The 13,822-nt window shown below is 45.3% G+C and overlaps 1 protein-coding gene across 1 annotated transcript in view; it reads left to right on the top strand.

Annotated features, from left to right (window-relative positions):
• The window catches only part of LOC138802759 (uncharacterized), a 39,021-nt gene that overhangs the window by 20,369 nt on the left and 4,830 nt on the right, over window positions 1-13,822 (top strand). Inside the window, exons 3-8 of the mRNA XM_069986431.1 lie at window positions 2,221-2,553; window positions 6,584-6,964; window positions 7,180-7,305; window positions 9,060-9,081; window positions 9,917-9,963; window positions 13,429-13,472. Of these exons, the coding sequence (XP_069842532.1) occupies window positions 2,221-2,553; window positions 6,584-6,964; window positions 7,180-7,305; window positions 9,060-9,081; window positions 9,917-9,963; window positions 13,429-13,472 (953 nt within the window). The remainder of the gene's footprint in view (window positions 1-2,220; window positions 2,554-6,583; window positions 6,965-7,179; window positions 7,306-9,059; window positions 9,082-9,916; window positions 9,964-13,428; window positions 13,473-13,822) is intronic.

The following is a 13,822-nucleotide window of genomic DNA, read 5'->3' as shown; positions in this document are numbered from 1 at the left end:
TTTATAAACTTGGCGCCCTGTATGTAAATTGTCCCCAAGTAGTCACTGTCCCCTGGGCGTCTCAAAGCGGTAATCATGGCCCTCTGGGCGTGATTAGACTGCATGATTGTGGTGATGTCACTGATGTCACCTACATTCTTGCTGCACTGCACTTATGTAGTACAGTGGGTCCACTCCATGCCGTACTGCGCAGGTGCAGAATAGCCTAAAACTCATTGCTGGAGACAATGAGACAATGATTTCAAGGCTATTCTGCACTTGCGCAGTACGGCGCAGACCAGACCCGCTGTACTGCGCATTAGGAGGCAACACTGATTGTCAATCAATTTCACATGCTGTTTTGCAAATGGAATAGACAACAGGTGGAAATTATTGGCAATTAGCAAGACATACTCAATATAGGAGGGTTCTGCAGGTGCGGGCCACAGACCACTTCTTAGTAACTATGCTTTCTGGCTGATGTTTTGGTCACTTTTAAATGTTGGTGGTTCTTTCACACTCATGGTGGCATGAGACGGACTCTACAACCCACACAAGTGGCTTAGGTAGTGCAGCTCATCCAGGATGGCACATCAATGTTAGCTTTGGCAAGAAGGTTTGCTGTGTCTAACAGCGTAGTGTCCAGAGGCTGGAGGCACTACCAGAAGACAGGCCAGTACACCAGGAGACATGGAGGAGGCCGTAGGAGGGCGAAAGCCCAGCAGCTGGACCGTTACCTCCATCCTTGTGCAAGAAGGAACAGGAGGAGCACTGCCAGAGTCCTGCAAGATGGCCTCCAGCAACCACGAATGTGTATGTGTCTGCACAAATGGTTAGAAACCGACTCCATGAGAATGGTATGAGGGCCCGACCTCCACGGGTTGTGCTCACAGGGGCACTGGCGCCCTGTGTTCTTCACAGATGAAAGCAGGTTCATACTGAGCACATGTGGCAGACGTGACGGAGTCTGGAGACGCCGAGGAGAGCGATCTGCTGCCTGCAACATCCTTCAGTATGAGCGGTTTGGCAGTGGGTCAGTAATGGTGTGTGTGGGGGGAGCATTTCTTTGGGGGGCCGCACAGCCCTCCATGTAGTAGCCTTACTGCCATTAGGTACCAGGATGAGATCCACAGACCCCTTGTGATACCGTATGCTGGTGCAGTTGGCCCTGAGTTCCTCCTAATGCAGGACAATGCTGGACCTCATGTGGCTGGAGTGTGTCAGCAGTTCCTGTACGATGGAGGCATTGAAGCTATGGACTGGCGCCTGTTCCACAGACCTCAATCCCATTGAGCACATCTGGGACATCATGTCTCGCTCCATCCACCAACGTCACGTTGCACCACAGACTGTTCAGGAGTTGGCGGATGCTTTAGTCCAGGTGTGGGAGGAGATCCCTCAGGAGACCATCGGCCACCTCATCAGGAGCATGCCCGGGCCTTGTAGGGAGGTCATACAGCCACCTCATCAGGAGCATGCCCAGGCCTTGTAGGGAGATCATACAGACACCTCATCAGGAGCATGCCCAGGCCTTGTAGGGAGGTCATACAGACACCTCATCAGGAGCGTGCCCGGGCCTTGTAGGGAGGTCATACAGACACCTCATCAGGAGCATGCCCGGGCCTTGTAGGGAGGTCATACAGACACCTCATCAGGAGCATGCCCGGGCCTTGTAGGGAGGTCATACAGACACCTCATCAGGAGCATGCCCGGGCCTTGTAGGGAGGTCATACAGACACCTCATCAGGAGCGTGCCCGGGCCTTGTAGGGAGGTCATACAGACACCTCATCAGGAGCATGCCCGGGCCTTGTAGGGAGGCCATACAGACACCTCATCAGGAGCATTCCCGAGCCTTGTAGGGAGGTCATACAGACACCTCATCAGGAGCATGCCCGGGCCTTGTAGGGAGGCCATACAGACACCTCATCAGGAGCATTCCCGAGCCTTGTAGGGAGGTCATACAGACACCTCATCAGGAGCATGCCCGGGCCTTGTAGGGAGGCCATACAGACACATGGAGGCCACACATTATACTCTTGCACATTCAGCTTTGTACAGAACAAAGTATTCAATAAGAACATTTGATTCCTTCACATCTAGGAGGGGTTATTTGAGTGTTCCCTATATATATATATATATATATATATATATATATATTGTACTAGGAGGAAACTATAAGTAGTGTAAAGACCTTCATGCTTTGCACCTTCCTACATAACATCCTACCTTTTACTGTTCAGGAGAGAAGGAGATGATTCTGGAGCAGGAACCATTTATCCTTGCCCTCCCTGGAGACATTGTGACCATCATCGCTCGATTCAAAGTCAAGAACCAGACTACAACCTCTCATGTGACCGGGTGTGGTATATACAGGAGCACTGAGGGAAAAAGGTGTGGAGAGACCATGTATCCAGTCACATGCACACAGAGCATCAATGGAAGTAGTGTCGTTGTTATTATCAATAACACTGACTACTCCCAGAATGGCTTCTACTGCTTGTCTATAAATGTATCAAGAGGAGGGGTCAACTATACCGGACGTGAAAATATTGGAAGTAACCTTCTTGTTCTACGTAAGTCCACATAGCCAATAACTTTTTACATTAGTTATACTGTAATGTTGGTGATAGAAAAAAAGTTTATCTGCAATGCTAAGTCTGACCCCAGGGTGTGCAGGCACTGCTTGGCTGTACTCCCTCCTACCACAGGCTGTGCAGGCACTGCTTGACTGTACTCCCTCCTACCACAGGCTGTGCAGGCACTGCTTGGCTGTACTCCCTTCTACCACAGGGTGTGCAGGCACTGCTTGGCTGTACTCCCCTCTACCATAGGGTGTGCAGGCACTGCTTGGCTGTACTCCGCTCTACCACAGGGTGTGCAGGCACTGCTTGGCTGTACTCCCCTCTACCACAGGCTGTGCAGGCACTGCTTGGCTGTACTCCATTCTACCACAGGCTGTGCAGGCACTGCATGGCTGTACTCCCCTCTACCATAGGGTGTGCAGGCACTGCTTGGCTGTACTCCGCTCTACCACAGGGTGTGCAGGCACTGCTTGGCTGTACTCCCCTCTACCACAGGCTGTGCAGGCACTGCTTGGCTGTACTCCATTCTACCACAGGCTGTGCAGGCACTGCTTGGCTGTACTCCCCTCTACCACATGGTGTGCAGGCACTGCTTGGCTGTACTCCCCTCTACCACAGGGTGTGCAGGCACTGCTTGGCTGTACTCCCCTCTACCACAGGGTGTGCAGGCACTGCTTGGCTGTACTCCCCTCTACCACAGGCTGTGCAGGCACTGCTTGGCTGTACTCCCCTCTACCACAGGGTGTGCAGGCACTGCTTGGCTGTACTCCCCTCTACCACAGGGTGTGCAGGCACTGCTTGGCTGTACTCCCCTCTACCGCATGGTGTGCAGGCACTGCTTGGCTTTACCCCTCTCTACTGCATGGTGTGCAGGCACTGCTTGGCTGTACTCCCCTCTACTACAGGGTGTGCAGGCACTGCTTGGCTGTACTCCCCTCTACCACAGGGTGTGCAGGCACTGCTTGGCTGTACTCCCCTCTACCACAGGGTGTGCAGGCACTGCTTGGCTGTACTCCCCTCTACCACAGGGTGTGCAGGCACTGCTTAGCTGTACTCCCCTCTACCGCATGGTGAGCAGGCACTGCTTGGCTTTACCCCCCTCTACCGCATGGTGTGCAGGCACTGCTTGGCTGTACTCCCCTCTACTACAGGGTGTGCAGGCACTGCTTGGCTGTACTCCCCTCTACCACAGGGTGTGCAGGCACTGCTTGGCTGTACTCCCCTCTACCGCATGGTGTGCAGGCACTGCTTGGCTTTACCCCCCTCTACCACAGGGTGTGCAGGCACTGCTTGGCTGTACTCCCCTCTACCACAGGGTGTGCAGGCACTGCTTGGCTGTACTCCCCTCTACCACAGGGTGTGCAGGCACTGCTTGGCTGTACTCCCCTCTACCGCATGGTGTGCAGGCACTGCTTGGCTTTACCCACCTCTACCGCATGGTGTGCAGGCCCTGCTTGGCTGTACTCCCCTCTACTACAGGGTGTGCAGGCACTGCTTGGCTGTACTCCCCTCTACCACAGGGTGTGCAGGGACTGCTTGGCTATACTCCCCTCTACCACAGGGTGTGCAGGCACTGCTTGGCTGTACTCCCCTCTACCACAGGGTGTGCAGGCACTGCTTGGCTGTACTCCCCTCTACCGCATGGTGTGCAGGCACTGCTTGGCTTTACCCCCCTCTACCGCATGGTGTGCAGGCACTGCTTGGCTGTACTCCCCTCTACTACAGGGTGTACAGGCACTGCTTGGCTGTACTCCCGTCTACCACAGGCTGTGCAGGCACTGCTTGGCTGTACTCTACCACTGTATGCCCGTACTACATGTACAATATTGTCCTCTACCTGTACTACATGTACTGTACTGTTCTCCACATGTACAACAAGTACTTTACTGCCAACTACGTGTACATGTGATTTATTAATCTCTAACTTTACTACATACACTATACTGTTCTTTCTGTGTACTCTATGTACTATTCCTTACTAGAGGGAAGGAAATTAACTGTAAATTTCTGTGACTCTCAAAAATGAATGCCTGGAAGCTTTATGGCTTATTAAATTGATGCAGATTTAGTGTAGATAAATTTACTTCTAGTCTTTGCCTCTGCTACAAATACTGTGCTGTTATATACTTGTAATGCATGCACTGTACTGCTCTCTTCCCATGCTTCATATTTTGTACTGCTCTCTACTCGTGCTTCATATTTTGTACTGCTCTGTACCTGTGCTACATGTACTGTACTGCTCTCTATCTGTGCTACATGTACTGTACTGCTCTCTATCTGTGCTACATGTACTGTACTCAGGGGCTGGCAAACTTTAGCCTGGGGGGCAAGCACACAGCAGTGGCCCATGAGTAGCAGACAATCGTCAGGGCACATATAATTAATGAAGAATTGTTGCCGAACCTAAACATTCCAAGCAGGCAGGGGGTGAGGGGGAAATAATAAAGAATCCATACTTACCTGTCCCTGTGCCCCCGCAGTGCAGCGTCTCGGCTCACAGACCGGCCTCCTGCAGCTCCTGGTCCTACAATGTCACGTACTGAGTGGGTACTTCCCGCCAGGACATGACTATGCAGGAACGTGAGGAACAGGACAACAGCAGCTGTGAGAGACCTGGTGATCTTGTGCTGCAGTGGCATGGGGATGGGTAAGTATAGATTCTTTTTTATGTTCCCCCCACCCCTGCTGACCCAGGATTTTTATATAAGGCCAGAGTTTAATCTGCTCTGGATTAGATTGTACCTGGTATGGACATGGACAACATACTATTACTGACCGATCCCTGTATACTAATATAACCAATAATACTAGTATACAACGGACAAATAATACCCCCACACCATGACCACATATTATAATCACACAGTAACTACATTATAAATGGTTACTTAATAATACTGTCAATCCACAAGCAAAACTACTATACTGGCACTACACTCCACCACACAGAGGCCAATATTCCCCCATACAGTGAACAAATAGAGGTGTAAGTACAGTGCAGACACATCCAGTGACTCACAGGTGACGTCTTCTCTGATCAGTGTCGGTCAGGTTTCCTTTTCTTTTCCATCATGAAGACATCTTTCAACCACAAATCATCACAGCAGTATCTGCCAGACAAACATCTTCAACACCTTACTGTAACAGCACCTTTAACCACCTCTATACAAACCCTCCATCATAGTGTCCTTAAACAGTAACAGAGACTTTTTTTGAAGACCAGCCTGTAGTAATTTTCCTTTTCTATGCTTCTGTCTATACTTAGATCCCTTCTTTATGGCTGAATCTGTAGTTAGGATCCATCATTGTGTCCTCATCTGTAGTAAGACCCCCTCTTTGTGCCCCATCTGTAGTTGAGCTACCTCTCTTTGCCTCTCTTTGCTCTGACCCCCGACCCAGCCCGCCCCTGACTGTACTGCTCTCTACCTGTGCTACATGTACTGTACTGCTACCTACCTGTGCTACATGTACTGTACTGCTCTCTACCTGTGCTACATGTACTGTACTGCTACCTACCTGTGCTACATGTACTGTACTGCTACCTACCTGTGCTACATGTACTGTACTACTACCTACCTGTGCTACATGTACTGTACTGCTCTCTACCTGTGCTACATGTACTGTACTGCTACCTACCTGTGCTACATGTACTGTACTGCTACCTACCTGAGCTACATGTACTGTACTACTACCTACCTTTGCTACATGTACTGTACTGCTCTCTACCTGTGCTTCATGTACTGTACTACTACCTACCTGTGCTACATGTACTGCTATATATCTGTACTGCATGAACTGCACAGCTATCTGCCTATGCTAAATGTACACAGCTTTTACAACATTACATGTACAGTACTGCTACATGTACTATGTGTAATATGCCCCTATTTATCTGTACAACATACAGTACGCTGTGCTACCTTCATACCTATTTTAACCGGAGGGTTCATTGTACATTGAATTGGAAAAACAGGTTTCTTGTCTGTAACTTCCATGGTAATGCCCTATATTTCCTTTAAAGAGTCAAATGGTACTTTAAAGATTAACCAAACAAGTGAGGTGGAGTTCAGGGGACCTGTCAGAATCAACTGCAGCTTCTCCATACAAGATACGCCAAGTCCTTACAAAATGGGCAGTGTTCTTTGGACTCGGGTCTACTGGATGACTGGAGAACCTAGAGAACGCTTTGTTTATCATCCTAACAAGGACTACATACATCCACGATACAAAGGAACGGCCGAGCTGATAGGTCGGTCTGATCTTCTCCTCAAGGACTTCCATGGCCCCGATAACACCACGCTCTACTGTCGCATCGCAATAAGATTTTGTACGGCAACGGACAAACCAAATTCTATGACCACGATCCTTGACGAAGGTCCTGGCACTCTCATCAGAGTCTATGGTAAGCAAATAGTGCCCGGGGGGTTATGGAGAATGTTCAAGTCCAGACTCCAATAAACGTTATAGTACTGTATGTATCCTGGGGCAGTCTTTATAGGCAATATGAAATCCACCTTTTTAGTCTATGCAGGTTACTTGAGTAAATATATGTGCAAAAGTGAACTATTCATTATAACAGATCAATGAATTATACGTCCCACTTGTGATGCTTTACAGATAACACTGAGCCCAAGTCGGGAGCATCACACGCGGAGTTAACCTCAATAATAGTGGCTTCATGTGTTGGGTGCGCCATCCTCTTGTTCTTTGTTCTCCTCATCGTCTGCTTGAAGACCAGAAGAGGTGAGGAGAGAAATCTTTACTCTATGAACTGTAACATTTATTGAATAAGAAGCATAACTGCAACTATATCAGATTCTAGTAGACCTGTGGACTTAAAGAGAGCCTGTAGTCAACTCCAAACAATGAGATGTTACTATCATGAAATAGCTGAGGTTGCCGTGAATATGTACCTTTACTTTTTCTTAATATGCCTGTAACCTCTGTACCCACGCGGACTTCAGCGCCAGCCTTTGTCCATAAAGTACAGCGAAGGATGCGCTGTTGACCAGAATTTTGTACATTTATAGTATTTTGTCTGGCACTGGTATGAACACTGCTCTATTTCACCCTTTGTTAATTGAATTCCACCACACCTGTCTATTCCTTCTGCTGACTTTGTTCTAGGCTGGAGACGGTTCAGCCAGTTGTGATTGATCGATCCCTTCATAATTCCTTCCTAGTCCTTGTCAGTCTGCGATCTGTATGGTCATGTGGTCTGGATGCCAGAGGGCCGGTCCAATCACGCCCTGGACCTGGTCCTGTAAGAATACCACTGGCCTTCTGCTCAGTGCTTGCTACAAGTCTGTTGCTTTTACCTGGATTGTGGTTTTAGTTCTTGCTTCTTGCTTGCCCTTTTCTGACCCTCTGCTGATTTGGTACTCTTTTTGCCTGCTTTGCTTTCCGGCCCATTTCAGTACGACCATTATTCAGTGCTTGTTTGTCTTGTTTTTTTCTCAGTACTGTATGTACTTTGCATAGGAAGGGAACATCGACCAGTTGTCACTGACCACCTAAGGACGGATGGGCAGGTAGATCTGGGACATCTGGGGGGGCCTAGCACTAGGGCTCACGGTCATGTCTTCCTTGTCTATTCATATTGGTCGTACCTTCCTAACAATGCCTTTTCTTTTTAGAGATATGTAGGTTTATGGTTTCTCTGACAATTCAGTTAATAGTCAGATGGGCGGGAACTTATTTTTTTTATAAAGTGAGTGAATATCAGATGATTAGTGTGATTATATAGTCATGGAGTGAAGTATACATACATGCCCCTCAATGAAATATATTCACACCCCCTGACTGTATAATCCCTCCCATCACCTGATCACTCTGAATATTAAAATTTAGGGCACGCCCATCTGACTGTTAATAAAATTATCAGACAAAGTATAAATCCACATATCTCGGAAACGGAAGGACGTATAAAGAAACTGTAAAAAGATGCATGATCAGGGCAACCTAAGCTAAAGGTATATTAGGAAGCTATATAACATTACCCAGTCTCCAGCCTTTGTAATCATGTAAACAAGGAAAGGAGACATCAGGGCTGGAGACCGAGCAGACAGGTCCCTTCTCTGATGGCAGCCTGCAAAATAGGTCAGAATAAAGAGAGGAAAGAGGCCAACAAGGCATAGAATGTAAACTATACCAAATGTATAGTAAAACATATGGAGAAAATGTGTTTTTGTAGTTTAGTTTTTTGTTTCTTTGCCCCATAAGTACAAAACAATAATAAAAAGATGCATTCTAAGGTGCCCATAGACTTTAAGGATCTAAAAGGCTATGTTCACACAACGTAGTAATGATGGACATTCTTTAGTGGACGGCCGTCATTTAATGCTAAAACACGGCTGATGTTGTAAAACAACGGCTGTCATTAATCATAATGAACATTAATATCCTCATTCAGCTTTGGTTTCTTGTTTGCACTGTGTATAGTGACATATCATCCAGGGACATGTATCCATAAGTTTTAATTTTATTTCCCTTTACAGATGAGAAGAAAAGCAGCTACAGGTATCTATCTATCTATCTATCTATCTATCTATCTATCTCCTATCTATCTATCTCCTATCTATCTATCTCCTATCTATCTATCTATCTATCTATCTATCTATCTATCTATCTATCTATCTATCTATCTATCTCCTATCTATCTTTCTATCTATCTCCTATCTATCTATCTATCTATCTATCTATCTCCTATCTATCTATCTATCTATCTATCTATCTATCTATCTATCTATCTCCTATCTATCTATCTATCTATCTCCTATCTATCTTTCTATCTATCTTTCTATCTATCTTCTATCTATCTTTCTATCTATCTTTCTATCTATCTATCTGTCTATCTATCTATCTGTCTGTCTGTCTATCTATCTATCTATCTATCTATCTATCTATCTATCTATCTATCTCCTATCTATCTATCTATCTATCTATCTAATAATCCATCATTATTTATTTAGCTACTTAGTTAGTTATTATTCATCCATTATCTATCTAGAGATGCAAACAAGTTGGTCAGCACACCCACTAGAACTAATATAACACCACTGGTGCACCGTGTATCTGCATTTCAGCCATGGCAAACATAGAAAAGTATGGCAGCCATTATAAATGCTAAAATATATGTATGATATAGAGATCTTTGAAATGTAATACTGCTATAGAAAAAAGAGGTTCTACGGATGTGGTGACCTGAATAACAGGACAGACCCTACACTATATTCCTGCCCCTCTTGGGCCTGAACATTGTGTGCATGTAGGATGCAGTTTCATACACATCACACTACTGTGTCTGTAGAAATGTTGCAAATTAATGCAAACTCTTACTTTGTATCTTTCCCAGAGAGACGATTGTGGAGTCCTTGCATTCGTCAGTGTATCGGAACTCAGGTGACAACTAACAGAAAAATGTATTTATGTATATGAAACTTAACTGGGTAAAGTATTCAGCACAGAGGAGGATAATATCATTTTACAGAGGGATTTGGAGAAGCTGGAGGCTTGGGCGGATAAATGGCAAATTAAGTTTAATGTGGATAAATGTAAGATTATGCACTTAGAAATAATAAGTACAGTTATGTGCTAAATAATAAAACACTGGGTAAAACTGCTTCTGAAAAGGACCTGGGGGTATTGGTGGACAGTAAACTCAACTTTAGTGATTAGTGCCAGGCAGCAGCTGCCAAGGCTAATAAAATAATGGGATGCATCAAAAGAGGGATAGATGCTAAAGATAAGAACATAGTTTTATAAATCACTGGTCAGACCACATATGGAATACTGTGTATAGATTTGGGCACCGGAATATAAGAAGGACACGGCTGAACTGGAGCGGGTGCAGAGGAGGGCGACCAAGATCAGTAAGGGAATGGGTAGGTTACAGTACCAGGACAGGTTATCAAGCTTGCGGTTATTAACACTAGACAAAAGACGTCTTAGGGGCGATCTGATCACAATGTACAAATATATGAATGGACAGTACAGAGGTCTTTGTAGTGGTCTTTATACTCCTAGGTCTGTAACCATGACAAGGGGGCATCCTCTACGTCTAGAGGAAAGAAGATTTCATCATCAGCACAAACACAGACTAAACAGCACCCAATGTCATTGTGTGTATTTATGTGTGTTTGTGTGATGTGGTCAGACATGTCCTACATAAAAGACATGTCAATTCTTTGAGCTAAGAGGTGTGGAGAGCGGAGGTGCGTGAGACCTCCCACTGAAAGACATAGCAGGCGGGATTCGGAGTAGAGTCCACAGGCAGGTGTTCCGAGCAGAACTTCTGTGCCAATTCCATAGTGTGAATAGGCCCTTACAGTGGATAAGGAGTAGGAGGAGGTCGAGGGGTTGCAGAAACCCTGACAGAATCAAAACCAGGGCCCGCAATCTTGGGCAGGGGTAGCAGGTAGGCCGTCCCAGGGGGGCGACCCAGCCCCTATATCTACAACGGCTATCCAATGTGCATTCAGGGAGGTGTAGCGTCCCAAAAACTTTTACGTTTGGCAGCAGACCATAGGTAACAGAGGCTTTTTAATTTTCCAACCTGGCTCAGAGCACCAAATTTTGACAAGTAATATTTGGGCAAGACTGACACACAGTAGAATTAATAACTTTGACGTATGGCAGCAGGCAAGACGTAAGAGAGGTTAATTTTTTTGATAACCTGGCTCATAGCGTCATTGTAGCGTCACTGTCCTGCAACAATTTTTATAGGCCACAGAAATGTTGACAACCCTGGCGTACACAGTGGAATAAAAAGAAAAACTCTGACGTTTGGCATTAGGTAATACATAGGAGAGGTTAATCTTTTGACAACCTGGCGCATAGCGCCAAAAACTGTCCTGCAACAATTTTTAGGCCCTTGAAGTGAGCCCTCTAAAAATAATTCTAAGGCTGTTGAGGTGAGCCCTTCAAACATTTATTTTAGGGCTTTTGAGGTGAGACCTCCAAAAATTATTTAGGCCTTTGAGGTGAGCCCTCCAAAAATTTATTTTAAGGCCGTTAAGGTAAGCCCTTCAAACACTTTTTTTTTTTAGGCCTTTAAAAGTGAGACCTAAAAAAATTATTTTTAGCCCTTGAGGTGGATCAAATGTCTGGGAAATTGACAACTGAAGGGACGAGGCTGATGATGGTGCAGGTGAAGGGGCGGACTAAGGCAAAAGGGGAAGCTGAAGGTGAAGGAGCAGAGAAAAGCAAAGGGGCCAAAGCAAAGGCAGATGTGCAGGTGTCTTGGCTGGTGGACTGCACTGCAGTGCCAGCACACAAAACAGGGGAAGATGCATTGGCGGCACCCATTGGTTCAGGTTGTTGGCTCTCTACAACTCAGTCCAGTTTGACGTATGGCAGAAGCCGATACGTCAAAGGGTCCTTTACTTTTTTTACACTGTGCGCAGAACGCTAGAAAGTGTACTGTGCTAACTTTTAGCTAATAGTAGCTAAGCAAACACTGGAGTAGGCCAAGTCTGGCATACACTGTATTTATCTGAAATTTTATAAAATAAAACACTGCAACTGTTGCTATCACACCGTAACTAGCCCAAGCCTGGCGTGCACTGGATATATCTGAAGTTTTTTGCATGACTGCCGGCGATACGTGCAAAGTGTTTTAAAATTTTTCTTAAACCTGGAGCAGAGTCAAATAAAATACTTAAAATTTTTTAACAGGCGCAGAGCACAATAAACTGTCCTGCAACAATTCACCTGAGGGGCGTGCACTGAGGGTCCGCTAAATTCATCGTTTTTGTCACCACAAAATAGTCAGGAAACCTTCTCCAGCTCTGAGCAGGTATAGGTTTCCTGGCGCACACACTGGTGCGCATGAGATTTATGTAGAGGCAGTCCGCCTCTACATAAATCTCAGTACTGTCGGAGCTGCGGAGACATTTTTAAATCCAGCGCAGAAATCTCCGGACTTAAAAAATTCTTTACAATGAGCAGCTGCCTGCCTGTCTGTGAGAATGAGCTGCAGATGTGATGGTAGTCGGCCATTCACAGGGAATCACTTGATATATGCTGTGTATAACTTTAGCCCTAAGAAGGGCTTTTGGGGTCTTCTCTGCCTAGAATTAGCCAAATGCATACTCCAGCCCCTCTCCCTGACTAGCTGCAAAATGGCATCTGACAACGAGCAGGAAATGCCTCACAGAAACATAGAAGATTGTCGGCAGAACAAGACCACTGGGTCCATCTAGTTTGCCCTTTTAGTATTTCCTTTCTTATGATCTTTGTATATATATATATATATATATATATATATATATATATATATATAATATATACCACATCTGCTGGAAGTTTGTTCCAAGAATCTACTACTCTTTCAGTAAAGTAATATTTTCTCATGTTGCTTCTGATCTTTCCCCTACTAACCTCTCACTGTGTCTGTGGACTTCACAGACAGCGGCCGTTCAGTGACACGGCCATGTCACAGAACAGCCGCTGTCTTACAACCCGGCCTAAAGGGGCACTTTTTTTTTTTTTTTTTTACATTTTGAGCTCCCTTATATAACACATAATAATGTCGGCTGACTGCAGCCGACATTTCTGAGACAGGCTCATCTCTGCAGTGACAACCTGCTCAGCCAATCAGGGGACAGCGTTGTGGCAGATAAATGGCTGAATGATGAGTGGCGACTGCGGGAGACCCAGAGACGCTGCAGGAGGACACAGAGGTAAGAATAAGATGTTAGGTGTTATATAAGGGCAGCACTATATAAATGATCCATCAGAGGGCGGCTTCCAACAAGTTTACATTGATGGCCTGTGCTAGGACGAGATGCTGCACTGTATCTGCTGATTTTCTGTAAATACAGTCACAGCTTATTTATAGCTAATAATGCAATTTTTTTATTTCAGCCTATGAAAACATGAAAGAATATAGGAAAGAAAACACAGAAATGGTAAATATTATACACTATATAGATGGTAAATATTATCTAGAGATAGTAAATGTTATATATAGAGACAGTAAATTATTATTATTATTATTATTATTATTATAACCCTTAGAGGACCCGGCCAATTTCAATTTTTCCTTTCGTTTTTTCCTCCTTGTGCTTAAAAGGCCATAGCACTTGCATTTTTCACCTAGAAACCCACATGAGCCCTTATTTTTTCCGTCACTAATTGTACTTTGCAATGACGGGCTGAATTTTTGCATAAGGTACACTGCGAAACCAGAAAAAAATTCAATGTGTAGTGAAATTGAAAAAAAACAAACAAAAAAAAAAAAAAACGCATTTCTTTTATT

The sequence above is a fragment of the Dendropsophus ebraccatus genome, chromosome 1, assembly GCF_027789765.1.
Source record: "Dendropsophus ebraccatus isolate aDenEbr1 chromosome 1, aDenEbr1.pat, whole genome shotgun sequence".
Classification (NCBI taxonomy): Eukaryota; Metazoa; Chordata; class Amphibia; order Anura; family Hylidae; genus Dendropsophus; species Dendropsophus ebraccatus.
This window is presented reverse-complemented; position numbering and strand designations above follow the sequence as displayed.